Here is a 16,677-nt window from a genome sequence, read left to right on the forward strand (position 1 = left end):
GATCAAAATTTAAGGAATTTAAGCAAATTCATGAGGAAATCTAGAAAAGAAATAGGGGCTCTAGGGTCCTATCGAAAACAATGGCATAAACCTAGTATGCAGATGCCTACACATATTTGAAGTACAAATGCATCAATAGAACCACTGTAATTAACATTCATATAGCAGTTATTGGTAAGTACTTTATAATTATTTTCTCATTTGATCCTCACAACAACCTTGGCAGGTAGTTGGTATTGTGATCCCCTTTTACAGATGTGGCAACTGAGGCAAACACAGGTTAAGTGACAAGTAATAACTATCTGAGGCCACATTTGAACGTAGGTCTTTCCGCTACTACTGCCCCATATAACAGCATAAAGAGTTAGAATTAGTCAGAAAGATCTGGGTTCAAGCCTCCCTCTGACACATACTGGCTCCAGGACCCTGGCCAGGTCAATTACCTTCTAGGTACCCCCAGGAAGCTCCAGAAAAGTTGCTGTCTGCATTGGTGGAGAACTTCCTCGCCAGAAGCCAATGTTAATGAAATCACAGCTCCACATTAAACCCACCACCACATACACTCTCAAACAGTTTAACTAAAAAGTAATGAGAATGGCTTCAATAGGTTACATGCAACAACAAAAAAAGTCTCATGATTTTATAATTATACTTTATCTCAGTGCATGGGATTCCTTTTCTACTTTAACAAATCCCAATCTTGTTCATGTTTGAGGGTTTTTTTTGGTGGGGGGAGATGAATCAACCTTTTGAAGTTGTCTTTTTCTAAAGGAGAGACACCTAAGCAAGACTTTGTTTCCACATGATGTTGTCTTTATATCCTGAGAGAAACCGATTTGATTTTTGCTATTTTGTACCAAAAACAAATATATGCATGATCACTTTTCCATGTATTTAATTTCCCTGGTAGATTTTAAAATAAGTATTTAGTTTACATAATAAAGATGATGCATGCTGAGTAGAGAAATGAATGGGAGAATAATGGATGGATAAAAAGTTCTTTAAATGACAGCAAATCAGCAAAGCAATTCATTTTTTCAAAAACATTAATACAGTGAAAGAAGCAAACAGTTGCTTGACATGCATTTATTCATTCATCCAACAAATAAATATTCAATAGTTCCCAACCTTATTTTAAGTATGAGGAAACTTTTTGTAACAAAAAGAGATTTCACAAAATGTTATGAACATAATTATAGCATTAGGACCCACCATTGTAAAATATGCATCATGACAAGGCTATGATTAAGTACTCTGAAAATGAATTTGTATTTTGTTAATCAGAGCATCTACCCAGATTTGAACATTTGTATGCAGGAAAGAGGTCTGGATTTGGCGTCAGAGGAATGGGGTTTGAATCCCATCTCTGCCACCTGGGTGACCCCCTAGGGAAGCCCACAAATGGGGAACCCATTGGACTATGTTAAGCATTAAGGTATTTGAGCAGAGAATTTTTTTTGTCTTTTGTTGTTGTATTCCCAGCATTTAACACATGCCTAACACGTTGTTGTTGTTGCTGAGAAATTTCAGTTATATCTAACTTTTCAAGACCCCATTTGAGGTTTCCCTGTCAAAGATACTGGAATAGTTTGCCATTTCCTTCTCTAGCCCATTTTACAGATGAGGAAACTGAGGCAAAGAGGGTTAAGTGGCTTGACTAGGGTCACCCAAATAGTAAATGTCTGAAGCCAGATTTGAACTCATGAAGATGAGACTTTTTGATTCCAATGCCAGCACTACATCACCTTGCTACTCTATAGAAGGCACTTTTAAAATGCTGATTAATTGATCATAAAAAATGAAGCATTTCATTTAGCTAGTTAGCTCTATGGATTTACGCATAGGACCAACCAGACCCAATTTTACAGATTCTATATATGGGCAATTTAGCTTTATAAAGAGAAACAAATCTTAATCATAGTACACCCACTGACCCATGCATGCTACATTCCTTGCCAAGGGTGTCATTGGTACAGGAAGAAAATCAGGTAAGGAGAACAGGGATGTATCTGAACTAATTCATTCCCAAAGCTTAAAACAAAACATCTCAAAGTGCTGTGAGGATTCAAATTGTACTATTGATTCAAGTGAGTCGATAGTACGTTTTCATATTGAAAGGGCAGAACATTACCCTGTCCAAACTGCTATGATATACAGGGTGTCCCAAAAGTTTTAATGTTGTTTTAAACTTTAATCGGTTAAATCGCAAGTTAAAGCTTTATTAGCTTAAAATGACACTAGGCGACATTCTGGATCTTAGATCTCTAGCTCTCAGCCCAGATTGAATAAATAGATTTGGAGTTTAATAGTAAAGAAAGTGTTCTTTCTTGTACTGCTAAAGGTTTGAACAAATTTTAGATCTTAAAATAGTCATATATTTATTTTTGTTTATATGCTGAGATTTTTTTAAAAATCTGGGGTGAATTAGTTTAGCCCTCACACCCAAATATGTAGGGAGACAACTGCTAACATCCAACATCCAACTCCTCTGCACCACCAGATGGCATCACTCTAATGAGAAAGGCTCTTTAGTTGAGTTAAGAATTACATAAAGAGAAAAACAACACATGCAAAAGAAAGGACAGATGTCTTGTAATGGAGTTCTGGGTTTGGAGTGTTTGTTTCCCAGCTCTGTTAATTGCTCCCTGAGCAACTCTGAGCAAGTCACTAACTTCTCTGGATCTCAGTTTCTTTTTCTGTAAAACAATAAGGGTTGGATTAGATGACCTCTACGATCCATCTCTAAGTCTTTGGGGCAAGCAAGTAGTAAATATAACATCTGCCATTCTTCTGGACTTTTTGCAATAGTTGCCTAACATACTACCTTAGATGCATATCTATGTACTTATGTCTCATGCTATGAAATATGCTGCATTGCATCTGCGACTTCAGTCACGTGGGTATTCCTTTCAACAAGGTAGATCACAAACCATCCATGGCTGCCCATTCTACACAATTTGCATCCATTGTAAATTATACCTTCTTTAATAGATATTTTAAACTTCTTTAAAATATACTTTTACAATTTCCCAATATATTCACTAGTGTAATCTTTGATCTCTTAAATAAGGCATATAAATAAACATCTCTAGAAAATTAATTAATACTCAAAGAAGAAGAGTTGATTGGGTCCATTAGACCCAAATATAATTTCTTAGCTCCTGGAGATCAGGGAATATTTGTTCTTGTTAACCCCTCAGCACCTAGGACATCAGTTACAAAGTTTATCCCCTGAATGAATGATGTCTAACCACTAACTCATATCTGTATCCACAGGAGAAGACATTTTCTAAAATTTGATTAAAAAAAAACACAAAAAAAGTGTTTGGAGTTTGTGTTTTGTCTCTTAAAATTTTATTCATTATAATACAGCAGAAAGAAAATTGGCTTTGGAGTCTGAGAACTTATTATGAATCTGGCCCTGCTCCATACTACCAATATGACCTTGAACATGTCAATTCACTTCTTTGAGGCTCAGTTTCTTCATCTATAAAATGAGGAGATTGGACTAAATGATCTCCAAGGTCCCTTCCAGCCCCAAATCTATGATCCTATGAATGTAAATAATCAAAATTACTGCATTTCAAGTGCTTTTCATCTAATAGCAGAAAAACATAGGAGTGACTCAATATTTCCTTAATATAATAAGATCTGAACTTTATTGAACCTCAAAATGTGGACTTGTGTTACAAACTCTGAGGAAAAGATTGCATCTGAACTCTCTTGTTGGTTCATGAATTATCTACACACACAGAGCTCACAACCTCTGGGGATTAGGAATCTCACTCTTTCTGGGTAGGTGGGTGTGTGTGTGCGCGCGCGTCTGTAGGCAAACATATAATGTACATAACATCAACACAAACAACAGTAAGTAATCCTCTACCCTGAACCTCACCTACATCGTTCTGGGTAAGTCTCCGGCGTCCTGACCCATCCAGATTGGCCATTTCAATAACAGATTGCTTGGCATCACACCAATACAACTTGTCAGCTACATAATCAATCGTTATTCCACTAGGCCAGACCAGATCAGTATTAGCTATAATCAGCCGGTCACTGCCTTGAAGAGTAGAGCTTTCAATCCGTGGATTAATTCCCAAATCAGTCCAGAATAATTTCCTTTAATCCACAAAACAGAAAACAAAGTTTGGAAGAATATGCTTTATTTTCCCATTATCTTACCTTTGAAAATTTCTATCTAAATTCCCTTAAAACAGACCACAGATAATGTGAAGAACAGACTAAAAGAGAAATATCACATGGCATCTTAAATAATCAATTCAAAGAAACAAAATAATTGCCTTTTATTACCCAACTACCTTACACAAGAAATCCTAAACTTAAATTCATACTGTCATGTAAAAAAAACATCATTTTTATGACAATCTTAGACATATTGCTATTTTTAAATTAAATTCTATCATTTCCTTAGAAACCCAAATTAAATACTGTTGCATATGTATACTTAATCTTCAGTTTAATCACCTTTCAATTTTAAGAGCAAAATACAATGAAACCTTACAACTTTATTCCTTTTTTATTGCAATTTTACTATCCAATGAAAGTGACATTGCATCGAGTGACCTGAAGCAAATTTAGCTTCTGAGATATAACAAAGCAAAATGGAGAGAGACCAGACTTCAGGGCTGGCCTCTGACATATATTGACTGGGTAATGCTGGGCTGGTCACTTATGACCTTTCAGAGCCCAAAGGTACCCTTCTAAGACTATAAATTGCAAAGCATGTGCTAACCTCTATTAATAAAGGCAGTTTCCTCTTTGGGAGCTCCTTATACAGATCAAAATCACAGGTCTGGTAAGAAAGAAAAAATGGAGGTCCCATAGTAAAAAAAAAATTAATGGCCTACTCCCACTTGACTAGGCTATTTGGACATTTTATCTGTTTGCCTCGTTCCAATTAACTTGTAACTCATTAAGATGCTTTATCTCCTAATTTTTAAAAAAAAATGCTCAAGTTTTCAATACGTTTAAGAGGATTTTTTTTAATTGTTTGTTCCTGTCGGGATACTACATCTACTGACGATCAGGGTCCTTTGAACCTTGACTAAGCATGTCAGAGAGAACAAAGCATATCTAAGAAGGTGTTGGCAAGGGTGTAGTTTGGTGGTGGTGGTGGTGGTGGTGGTGGTGGTGGGTATGGGTGTGTGTGTGTGTGTGTGTGTGTGTGTGTGTGTGTGTGTGTGTGTGTGTTTAAAACTCAAGTGACAAAGTGATCACCATCTAAAGTCAGAATTTTTTGAGTCTGAGACTTTTGGCCTTTTGGCAGCATGATCTGGCACACATGATATTCCCAGGGACATGTACAGCCTGAGAAAACACCAACACTAACAGAAGGGAACGGCCACCATGAGAAACTCCTAATGTGATGCTGCCTTGCTACACAGAATTTCCAAGATGGGAGACAGGCTGGTGTCTATCTTTGGGTTATTGGAAGCATCAGTTGCCTTCTCAACCCCCAGTTTCACTGCCCTGCCCTCTTTATTTTGGGAATATTTCTTTAAGGAATTTAACAGCACAAAATAATCTTCAACCTAGACACTGTTACTGACTTCTTTTCCTTAATTTCACTTTTTCCTTTGTTTTTCATCATAGATCCATGATTGTCAATATCATGTATATTCTAGTCTTTGATTTTTCCCTCACTTCTTTGCATCTTAAACTAAAAATGGCCTTTTATTTTAAAAATCATATATGTTCCCAAACAGAATTCCCAAACAGAGATATGCAGTACAAAAATTCTCCTGCTAACAAATAAAATATCTCCTTGTTCTTTGAAAAAAAATTTATCATCAGGCAGAATTTTTAAAGAATAATCTGTAGCTGTCACAGTTAATGCTGAATAATGGCCTAATGTCCCACATTAGCTAGAGGAGTCAATGTACACTAGAATGACAAGAAGCAGCCCTTGGAGGAGGCACCTTTGATTTTTATTACTTTAGCTTTTTTCTTGAAGTTAGTAACTTAAGTCTTGCGTTTGGGCTTCCACTGAACAGTGGACAACGGTTAACCTTTCAGCCTAACTTGTGTATTGATTTGTTGGACATCAACCTTATAGAACTATAGTAAAAATTCCCCTGTCTTCCATTAATTCATACTTGGCCATAGGATGAACGGCAATTCCTCTTGGCTGAGATACATCTTCCTTAATGATTACTTCATTGTGCTTTCCACTCAAATCACTCCTGGCGATGTGTGATTTCCTGAAATGTATAAAATACCAAGGAACTAGGTATTGGCTATACTTTCTAGGTACATGTCCTTTTTTTTTTTAATCACCATTCAAAGTAATACAGACATTCCAATTTCCTGGAGATGGTGACAATATAGTTTATTTAACATAAGTAAGGATCTTAGACATTCGAGACAATTAAAACATTAGCTGAAAGGCCCAAACTTTGGATGGCAGATTTTAAAAGTTATTTTAATGCCTCTCTCTACATTTCTATGAAGATTATTGTTTAGAAATATCATTGGTTGGCATTTGTACCCAAAGGATATTAAAGTGCCTCACACTCATTCACCTTCTCCCCTTCTCACTTCAGAAAGTTTACCAATGCCAGCTCAGGAACCACAGAGGGCACAACACCATCCTTCTCAATAATAGCACCTACCTCACAAGGTTGTGAGGACCAAAAACCCTACCTGGGCAGCACCTGATATTCTGAGCCCTTCCCCCACTTCCCTTACCCCTACCAAAAATCAAAACTGCCTTCTAAGTTTTAGACTTTAGTCACTGAGATGAGACACCTAATCACATAAACTACTTCTTGCTGAGGTGCTAATGGCAGGAATGTTGGCAGTTTTAAGAGAAGTCCTGGTTATAGTAATACCTTAAATTAAAGAAACGAATTCCTAACACAGAAAATTTCAATCAAGATTATGCAACAGTAAAGTAATAATAGTATTAATGATAATAATAATTTGTTGTTTCATTGTGTCCTACTCTATGTGACTCCAGGGACTCTATCCATGGAATTTTCTTAGCAAAGAAACTGAAGTGCCAAACAATGACCAAATGAGACTTGGGCTGGGACCTACTGTTGGCCAATCAGTGAGAGCCAGAGTGATTTGGGTTTAAGGCATGGTCCTTAGAAAAAATCTAGCCTGTAAATACCAAGATACCCTGTGAGTTTTCACAGATCAAAATTTATATTCCTTTCGGCAGAGCACCCCCAGGTAAGGGTATGATTCCCTATGTGGACAGAGGGAGAAGAAGGGAAGGGAGGAAGCAAGGAAGGAAGGGAGGCAGAGAGGAAGGGAGGGAGAGAAGAAGGAAGGGAGGGAGGGAGGGAGAAGGGAAGAGAGAGAGGAAGGGAGAAAGGGAGGCAGGGAGGGAGAAAGGGAGGAAGGAAGGGAGGAAGGAAGGGAGGAAGGGAGGGAGGGAGGGAGGGAGAAAGGAAGAGAGGGAGGAAAGGAGAAAGGGAGGGAGGAAGGGAGGGAGGGAGGAAGGAAAGAAAGAAGGGAGGAAGGGAGGGAGGGAGGAAGGGAAGGAAGGATGGAAGGAAGGAAGGAAAGGAGGAAAGAAGGAAGGAAACATCCACCTACTCAGAAAGAGTGAGATTCCTAATCCCCAGAGGTTGTGAGCTGTGTGTGTGTAGATAAAGGTTGAGTTATCTGTTTTGACTGATTTCAGCGTAAGCATCTTCTCTAAATTCTTGTTACCGTTTGTATGAGTTATTATATGCAAATTATTTGGGAGGAATATAAGCTCCTGAATATTCAGTAATTTCAGGTTAGGGTTGCTGGAATTTATATTTCGAGTTCCTTCCCTCCCCCATGTTCTCAGAAGTAAGACAGAAAGCTATTCTCAGACTCTGGTAGTTGCTGCCTGGAAATCAAAGCAATGAGGTCTTCTGAGTTCATATGAGTTCAAGCATAACCTCTGATAGGGTGTGACAGTCTTCTTTGGTTATCTTTTATAGAAATTGTTCCAGTCCTATGGGGAATTCTGGAAGGAAACTGCTCACCCTGCTTTCAGGAGAAAAGATTTCCACCCAGAACCCCAGGAGAGTGATTTTGCCAAGGGGCCCATGTTGTCTTGAAAGGGTAAGTGAGCAGTTTTCACACCTGGTTACCCAACTCATCCTGATTGGTGACATTCTTTCTTCCCAGGTGTCCGACATTTGGGAATCAAGATTCCCAATCACCTTAATGATATTCGCACCAGTTAATACATTCTCAATTGGATTCCTTTCTCTAGTTAGATGTTCTATTGAATTTTTATTCTTTCCTACACCAATACAAAGTATATTAATTGGCTAAGACTTTCCATGTGACCATGTGAATGATATTTAAATTCTGTTTTCAACTAACATTAATGTTTAAAACCATAAACATCTCATTTCCAGGTAAATTAAAGGCTTGGTTTCAGCAGCTGGGATGCCAGCTATGAGGGTCTTAAGAATGGCTTATCATTACTGTATGTAATGAACCAGGGAATTGGGACCCTAATCCTCAGGGCACCACCCTGAAAGCCTATCCCCAAAGGCACTGCTTCCGGAGTTGGCACTGCAATGCAATTAATCAAAGGCAGTTAAAATTAGAGGTGCCACGAGAGTGTGGGGAAACATGAGAAGACTCGGCAACTTTGAGTTGGGTTGATAACAGTTAACATCTGCTATCCAATTCAAATTTTCCTAGTCTGAGTACGTTGGGGTTAAATGTGTATTATGGATGCACAAAAGGCATCACAATTTTTTTTAGATAAATGCCTTTAAGAGCTTGCTGTTATTGCTATCATTAACAGACCTCTGATCATCATCATTATGGGCTCTCTTGGTCCAATGTATTACAGTAATCTCTTCTTGGGATAAAAGTCTCCCGATATGAAGTATTTAGAAGTAAAATATGGTGTAATCCTCTTTACATTTTGTACATCTTCTTATACAAATTGAGTGTCTGTGTATATATGTATACATATATATACACATACATATATATGTGTGATTTGTGATTGTGTGATTGTGTATGTGTGTAGTCCTCACTAAAAGCTCTCTATACCAACAAAATCATAGGCTCAGCCAAATGAGTGTCTACACATAAAAGGTATGCATGTCTGCACACATATACAAATGCCCATACATAAATACATACGCATGTATATATGTGTATGCACCCATATGTTGTGTGCATGTGTATATACACAGACATAGTAGCATAGTGGCAAATTTCTAGGACCATAAGTTGCATATCAGAGGCCAGTCCTTTGTGGGGGAGAGAGAAAGACAAAGAGAAACAGAAACAGAGAGAGAGAGACAGAGAGAGAGAGAGACAGAGAGACAGAGACAGAGAGAGAGAGAGACAGAGACAGAGAGAAAGAGAGACAGAGACAGAGAGAAAGAGAGACAGAGACAGAGAGAGAGAGAGAGAGACAGAGAGAGAGAGAGAGAGAGAGAGAGAGAGAGAGAGAGAGAGATGGTGAGAGATGGAGAGACAGAGTGGGGATAGTCAGACAGAGACAAAGATGGGATTGGGGAGACAGTGCATAGAGACAGACAGAGCCCACCTCTGACATGCACAGAATATGTAACCCTGGACAAGCCATTCAACTTCTCAGTTATAGTTTATATTGGTAGTGGGAGAATTAAATTCTCCCCAGAATTCCACTCCCTCCCTTCCCACTGGGGTGGAGGTAGGGAGAACATTTCTGGATAAGCCTTCAAAAGCATTGCTTTGTCCAGTGCCGGAGACCAAGGCAGGCTTTCTAGAGTCACAGAGGCCCAAACCCAAATCCCCGGTGTTCACTGCCATGGTCATAACCATTAAAGCTCTGTAATCCTGCTTGCACAAAGATGATGTGATATTACTAACTAGAATCATAGAATCTTCAATGCTGAAAGGGCCTTCAAGGTCATTCATTCTAAAACCCTTCGTTTAGGCCCTGAAAAGTTAATGGTAGACCTGGGACTAGAACACAGGCCCCTTGGCTCCCACCCCCATTCCCGCAGTTTAGGGCTCTTTCCCCTACACTAGCTAAAGTGGAAGTCAATCAGAACAAATCTAATCATCCCTCTTCTACCTGAAAATCATTTAAATCAACTTGAGGTAACTGAGTGGCATAGTAGATAAAGCACAGAGCTTGGAGTGACAAAGACTGGATTCAAATCCCGCTCCAGATTCTTCCTAGCCAAGTTAACCTCTCAGACTAAATTTCCCCTTCTGTAAAATGGGTGTGGTGATTGCTCCTACCTCATAGCATTATTGTGAAGACCAAATATTATGTGCTATGTTAATGTTAACTACTATTATCCATACTGACCCCTATTTGAGCTTTGTGGTTTATAGTCAGTATGTAAAAATATCACTCAGTATCTCAAATAGGACGATATTCTGCACTCAGCTGTCTGCTTGATAGATCTGCTGCCTCTGCAAAGGCTAGAAAGAAGCTTCCAACAAGAGCATAGGGATACATTCTTGTGTTCGCTTCAATGACTCTGTCTCCCACACAAGCAAAACCCCACTACACAAAGGTGTTTCACCTGTAGACGGTTGGACCAGGCAGCCCAGAAAATGAAGCAGCCAGGGGGAGCCCAGAAGGTCTCTGAAGGCTCTGTCTCCTGTCAAATGGGTGTAACAATAGAGCGTCTACCTCCCAGGGTTGTTGTGGGAATCAAAGGAGAAAATATTTGTAAAGCACTTCGCCTAATGCCTGACACATAGCAAACACTATATAAATGTTAGCAATTATTATTATTATTATTATTAGCTTCTTATATATCTTATATAAATACACTTTAGGGAGAATCACAGACACAGAATTCTCAGAATTAGAAGGAATTTTTTAGGGCAGGAGTGGGAAACCTACAGCCTACTGAATCCAAACTTGGTAGACCAAATCCTCGAAATAGAAGGATTTGTTCTGTAAAACTTGGACTCAGTCAAAGGGCCTCAGTCAAGGACCTAAAAGGCCACATGTGGCCTCGAGGCTGCAGGTTCCCCATTGCTGTCTTAGGGCATTTACTCCAAACTATACTTGAACAAGGTTCTCCTAGACAAGTCATTCAAACTTTGACTAAAGTGACATCAAGTGAAGGGGAAGCCACTACCTCCTTGCCCTCTCCCACTGTGAAACATTTGATTCCATTTGGGGATAATTCTAACTGTTAAGAAATTTTTCCAGACATCAATCCTAAATTTGCCCCTTAGTTACTTGCATCTGTTGCCCCTAGTTCCATCCTCTGAGGCCAATCAGAATAAGTCTAATCTCTTTCCCACTGGACAGTTCTTCAGATCCTTGAAGAAAACCATCATGTCATCCACCATCCCCCCCAACCCCCAACCTCAAGTCATCTGTTCCATTTCCTTCAGATAATTCTCAAAAGGCATGAGCTCAATTCTCCTTACCCTAATGGATGCTCCCTCTGCACAGTCTCTATTTTATGTGTTCTTCCTGAAATATGGTGCCCCACCCCACAAGTGAACACTGATAAAATATGATTCATATGTGATCTGACCTGGCCAGGACTATCAACTTCATAATTATGGACATCTGCTTCTCTTAATGAGGTTTAATACCACATCAGCTTTTTGTACACCACTGGCTCAGCCTGACTTTGCAGGCCACTAAAGTCTTTTTTCATATAAAACACCAACCATACCTCCCTTATCTTGTATTTGGGAAATTGGTTTTTTGAACCCCTATATAACATTTACATTTATGCCTATTCAAATTCAACTTGTTATTAGATTCAGCCAAGCATTCTAGCCTGTTAAGATCTTTTTGAATCCTAACTGCCATCTTATGTGATGGCAGAGCTCTACTTTCCCAGCTGTTTGTCACCTTCAAATCCAGTGCATATGCTATCTATGCCTTTATCAAAGTCATTGATAAAAATATTGAACAGCACAGAGATAGGCACAGATTCCCAGGGCTCTCCACTGTAGACCTCCTTCCAAAATGGCATTAAATCATTAATTGGTTGCATTCTTTGGGTCCATTCAATTGGTTCTAAATTCACCTAGCCAACTTCATCTAGCTCATATCTCTCCTTTCCACAAGAATGCTATGAGTTTAATAAATGCTTTGCAAAAATATAGGTAAATTCTTTCTACAGCATTCCCCAAATCTGGTAGCCTATCAAACAGGAAACGAATTTTAATTTGGCATGAATAGTTCTTGATAAAGCCAACCTAGCTTTTTGTGACCACTATTCCCTTTTCGACATGTTCACAAACCATCTTTTTAATAGCATGGTCTAGAAGTATATTCTAATTTCAAATCTTACCTTTTCTGTGGACGAAGCCTTCCCTACATATCTTACTTGAAGTGATCTCTTGCCCTCACAACTTTTATAGTACTTACTGACTCTACCATTCATCAGTAAATTTTGTGATAACTTGTGACATCTTATATTGTCATTCAAGTCAAAAAGCATGTATTAAGACATTACTATGTGCCAGGCACTGTGCTAAATTTAACCATTTATATATTTATCTTTTGTCTTCCCAACCAGACCATAAACTCTTTGAGGACATGAATCCAAGTTATACTTTTTTTGTGCCCCCATACTGCTTAGCACAGTGCTCTCCACAGGTCTGAATAAATATGTGTTGATTGGATTTGATTTACTCTAAGACAAGCTCAGATTTTCCTTGATTACAATGGAATTACCAACAGATTATCTGGCCGCTCTGGGTGCCCCTAGAATCACCATCCCACCTGCCTCTCTCTCTGTTTCTTCTTTTCTCCACACTCAGAAGACAGAATAACTACTGTGCTCCTTCACGCAAGGTAAAGAAGAAATCTGCCAATTTCAACCTATCATACCATTTCCTTGTCTTTGTGTCCTACTTAGTAAGTGGGGGGAAAAGGCATACCCTCGGTCTGTCCAATAGAATTTACGATCGATCCAATCCACGGCAAGACTTTCCGGTGTGTCTATTGCTTCCTGAATGAGTATTTCACGCTCTGAGCCATCCATATTAGCTCTCTCTATCCACTTCAGTGTTGTGTGTGCAAAGTAAATCTATAAAAGAAAAAACAGGATTCTCTGTCTGATAACTTTGTTTAAAAAAAAAAGATGCGAGGGAAATGGCAAACTCTATAGTTCATTTTAATTTTTTTTTAATTTCATGCCTGTCTGCACTTGCTGCTCATGGTATGCTAATCTCACCCGTTAGTTAAGAATTCAGCCTTTGTACTTCAATCCATATTATTTCTACAACTGACATATCCTAAGCAATTAGTGAGAGATGAGATGTGAGCCCATGCCCCTGACTCCCAAGTGCTGAACTGAGAGTCCGAAAAATAGGCTACTAGTTCCCTCTCTGCAGCTAGTTCATTGGGTGACCTTGGATAAATCACCTAACTCCTCTGTCCTCAGAGGTATGCTAGAGCCAGCTTAAGTCCGGGCTAAAGAGAGCCGACTGTTATATTTGCAATGTGAAAATCTATGTGTCAGAAGTCAGCAAATGCTGCAAATCAGGACTTCATTGTGTTGATTGCCTACATTTAAGAAAGTGACAGAAAAATGTTAATGCAGACTAAACTTAAAAGTGTATCATGATTCCTTTTTTTTTCCCCCAGAGAGCTTGTTGTTAAACATATACCAGCATAGCATTTTCTGTACCTCATTTTCTTCATCCATAAAATAAGGCCAGGACAAGATCCTTAAAGCCCTAATCCTACAATTTTCTCCTAATTCAACCCAACATGTCCTCTACAAGATTCCCTGAGGGGGAAAAGACACTCTATTTCAGTTGCAACAAACTGATGATAAAGTGTCCATAAATCAGGGTCATAACTAGTGCAGGGTGACTGGGTCTTTGCCCTAGGTGTTGGATTTGGACACCCTGGACTGCACTTTCAGTCCTTAAAAAGCCAGAAACAGCAGAGCTTAGTGCCCAGTTAACAGGAATGATTCATTAAAATAGGAAAGTAGCAGATCATAAATTGAGCAAGCTCCTCCTATCCCTATGACCAGCATCCCAAGTTTCTTTACACACACACCCCCTTCCACGTGTGTCTTGTGATCCAGGTACACACACACACACACACACACACACACACACACACATCCTAGTGATAGCTCTGCAAGAACTGCTGAGTTATTTGACAAGGTCTGATCTCACCAATTTTTTTCCTGTGGAAAATACAGGATATTTGATTACTTCACTGTCACTAGGTCACCCTGCAATTCCAGAGAGAACACTGAATGTCAACTATTTAATACCTTAAAATTGGGGTGAAATTCTGAAAAGATTAAAAGTCTTAAAAGTCATTCGGAATCTCCTTGCTTACCTAGTGGTGAAAATACTAGCTATATGTAAGAAAATGTAGCAAAGTATTGATCATAATAGGAGGGTGTATCTGAAGAATGTGGTGTGTCAGCTTAATTCCCCTAAATGAAGGAGATATCCAAGGGCAATGTAAAGCACAGGGTGTGCTAACACACTCTCTAGACACATTCTCTGGGTATAATAACAATTTGATTCTGGACTTATTTAAATGGCTAAGTCTGAGTATAAAATTATTTGTGAAAAGCAAAAAAGGAAGAGAAAGATACCTGGTAATGCTTTATCACAGAAGTCCAATTTATAATATTCGTTACGTATGGCTCCTAATCCCAAATAAATTGAGCCAGCACCAATTTGCCTCACTCTCTCATCCACTAATAGATTGCCTGGAATCCTAAGAACTAGTCTGTTTTGTCTCGTAATGCTAATTAAAAAGGTCAGGATGCATACCAATTACATTACAGAAATTGATTCCCTCTTGTCAATTCTATTTCATTCAACAAATATTTATTAAGTTCCCCCTACACTTAAAGCACTGTGCTATTCCCTGAGTGATATAAAAAAAGAGAGAGATAAAATTTGGACCCTCTCCTCAAGGAGTCTACAATCCAGCTGGCCATGTCTTAACTTGTACACAAATAACAATTCATGATAAGTGCATAAGAACTTGGTGTAAATTAGTAGCTACCATACAGATATTTTACCTAAAGAAAAGCTAATGAGATAGAGAATCTCAATTGTCCCTTATGAAATTTTCTAAATGCAAGGCAGTATTACTATACCAGAAAATATTTCCATTCTTTGATACCTCAAAAACTGGTGATTCCATGTAGACTCTACTTTCAATGTTACCAATATCAGAAGATTACAAGATATAATAACCTATTCCTAGGGTTTTGTAGCTTTCAAAAATTCTGGGTACCAAACAGTACCATGTACTACCCTCTCTTCTTATAGCTGGATGTATTTTGATGGCTACATTCAGAATTTATAGGAGGTTATTCAGAGAATCATAGCCCAAGAGCTGGAAAGGATTTCAGAGCCCATAATCTCATCTTACAGATGAAGAAACTGAGGCTTGGGGAAAAGTAGTTTAAAAGACTTGCCCAAGGTCATGAGCAGTAGGAAGGATTTGAACCCATGTCTTTTTTTTCACTGTACCACATTGCCCTGCCAAGCATTTTCCAAACAGCTATGTAACATATTCAATATACCAAGGAATACATGGTCAGATGTTCAACGGATTAAGCCTGCAATTGAGAACAGATCTCTGTGAGTTATACAAAGTATTCGTGTTACAAAATTGGGTGAGTTCTACTACAAGCCAGACTTAGATAGTTCACATACAATGAACCACGATGGTTATGTTTATAGATTGTCATGGTTAAAAGGAAAATGGAAATTGAATCCCTCCCTACACATTTAATGACCAATTCATTTCTTGGCCCCTTTTATTCCCATCACCATTCCTATTGCCCTAGCTTCTCCCACTATCATCGAATCAATCATAATAAGGAATGATGACATCTAAATCTTATTTTAGGGCTTACAAAGCCCTCTACATCTATGGTCTAATTTTTGCTGAGTAGCTATTATGTGTGAGTCCCTCTCATACTAACCTCATTTCCCAAAGGAGAAACTAGTTTCAAGATCCCTTGAGATATTGCCCATTACAAGATCTGATTTTTAATAAAGAAGAGGATTTGAAAGGGAAGGGGGGGAGTATACCTGTGATTTAATTAGTGTAGGAAACTGTGGGTGAGGAAATCTCCTTTGCCAATGATATTAGCACCTGCTCTGACACTTATCATCTTAAGAGAGTTGCTTGGGGGCACTGAAAAGTTAAGTACCTCGGCCAGGGCTACCCGGCCGCTCCGTCTGAGGCAGGATTTGAGTACTGTATTTTTGACTATAAGGCTAACTCTTTCTATTTCTCTATATTGCTTCCCTTTAGGAGGATCAACCCCTGAAAATGCACCTGGAGATGATAAAATATCTAAGGTGCGGCTGCCCATTCTGAGCCTCGGTGCCCAATCAGGCACTTCCCCAACCTCTCAGCCTCTTCTCCTTCCCTCTTAGCCCAACGCACAACCAAGGTCACCTATTAGGATTAGGAGCAGAAGAGACAAGGCCTGAAAAAAAACCACCACTGTCCTCACTTCACTTCCAAATCCTCTCATTTTTAAAGCCTTACCTTATTTTCAACCGGATCATGATCTAACGCTAAGACCACTCCCATCTGCCGGCTGAGCAGGCTTTCATACTTTGTCCCATCAAAGCGGATGCGCCGAATATCACGCATGTTGGCAAACAGTAAAAAGGGCTGGGGTCCTGTTGACCAAATTTCATTCATGACTTCGTTGGCTAGCTAGCACCAAGTTTCAGTTACCTCTTATTCCCTCCCACTGACTGAAATTCCAC

General features: G+C 39.0%; 1 protein-coding gene across 1 annotated transcript in view; it reads right to left on the reverse strand.

The window, feature by feature from the left end:
* The window catches only part of EGF (epidermal growth factor), a 139,922-nt gene that overhangs the window by 48,582 nt on the left and 74,663 nt on the right, over positions 1–16,677 (reverse strand). Inside the window, exons 10-13 of the mRNA XM_036764438.1 lie at positions 16,451–16,587; positions 12,838–12,986; positions 6,117–6,221; positions 3,896–4,119 (exon numbers count right to left, since the gene is read on the reverse strand). Coding sequence (XP_036620333.1) covers positions 3,896–4,119; positions 6,117–6,221; positions 12,838–12,986; positions 16,451–16,587 — 615 coding nt within the window. The remainder of the gene's footprint in view (positions 1–3,895; positions 4,120–6,116; positions 6,222–12,837; positions 12,987–16,450; positions 16,588–16,677) is intronic.

The sequence above is a fragment of the Trichosurus vulpecula genome, chromosome 6 (genome assembly GCF_011100635.1).
Source record: "Trichosurus vulpecula isolate mTriVul1 chromosome 6, mTriVul1.pri, whole genome shotgun sequence".
In the NCBI taxonomy this organism is placed as follows: domain Eukaryota; kingdom Metazoa; phylum Chordata; class Mammalia; order Diprotodontia; family Phalangeridae; genus Trichosurus; species Trichosurus vulpecula.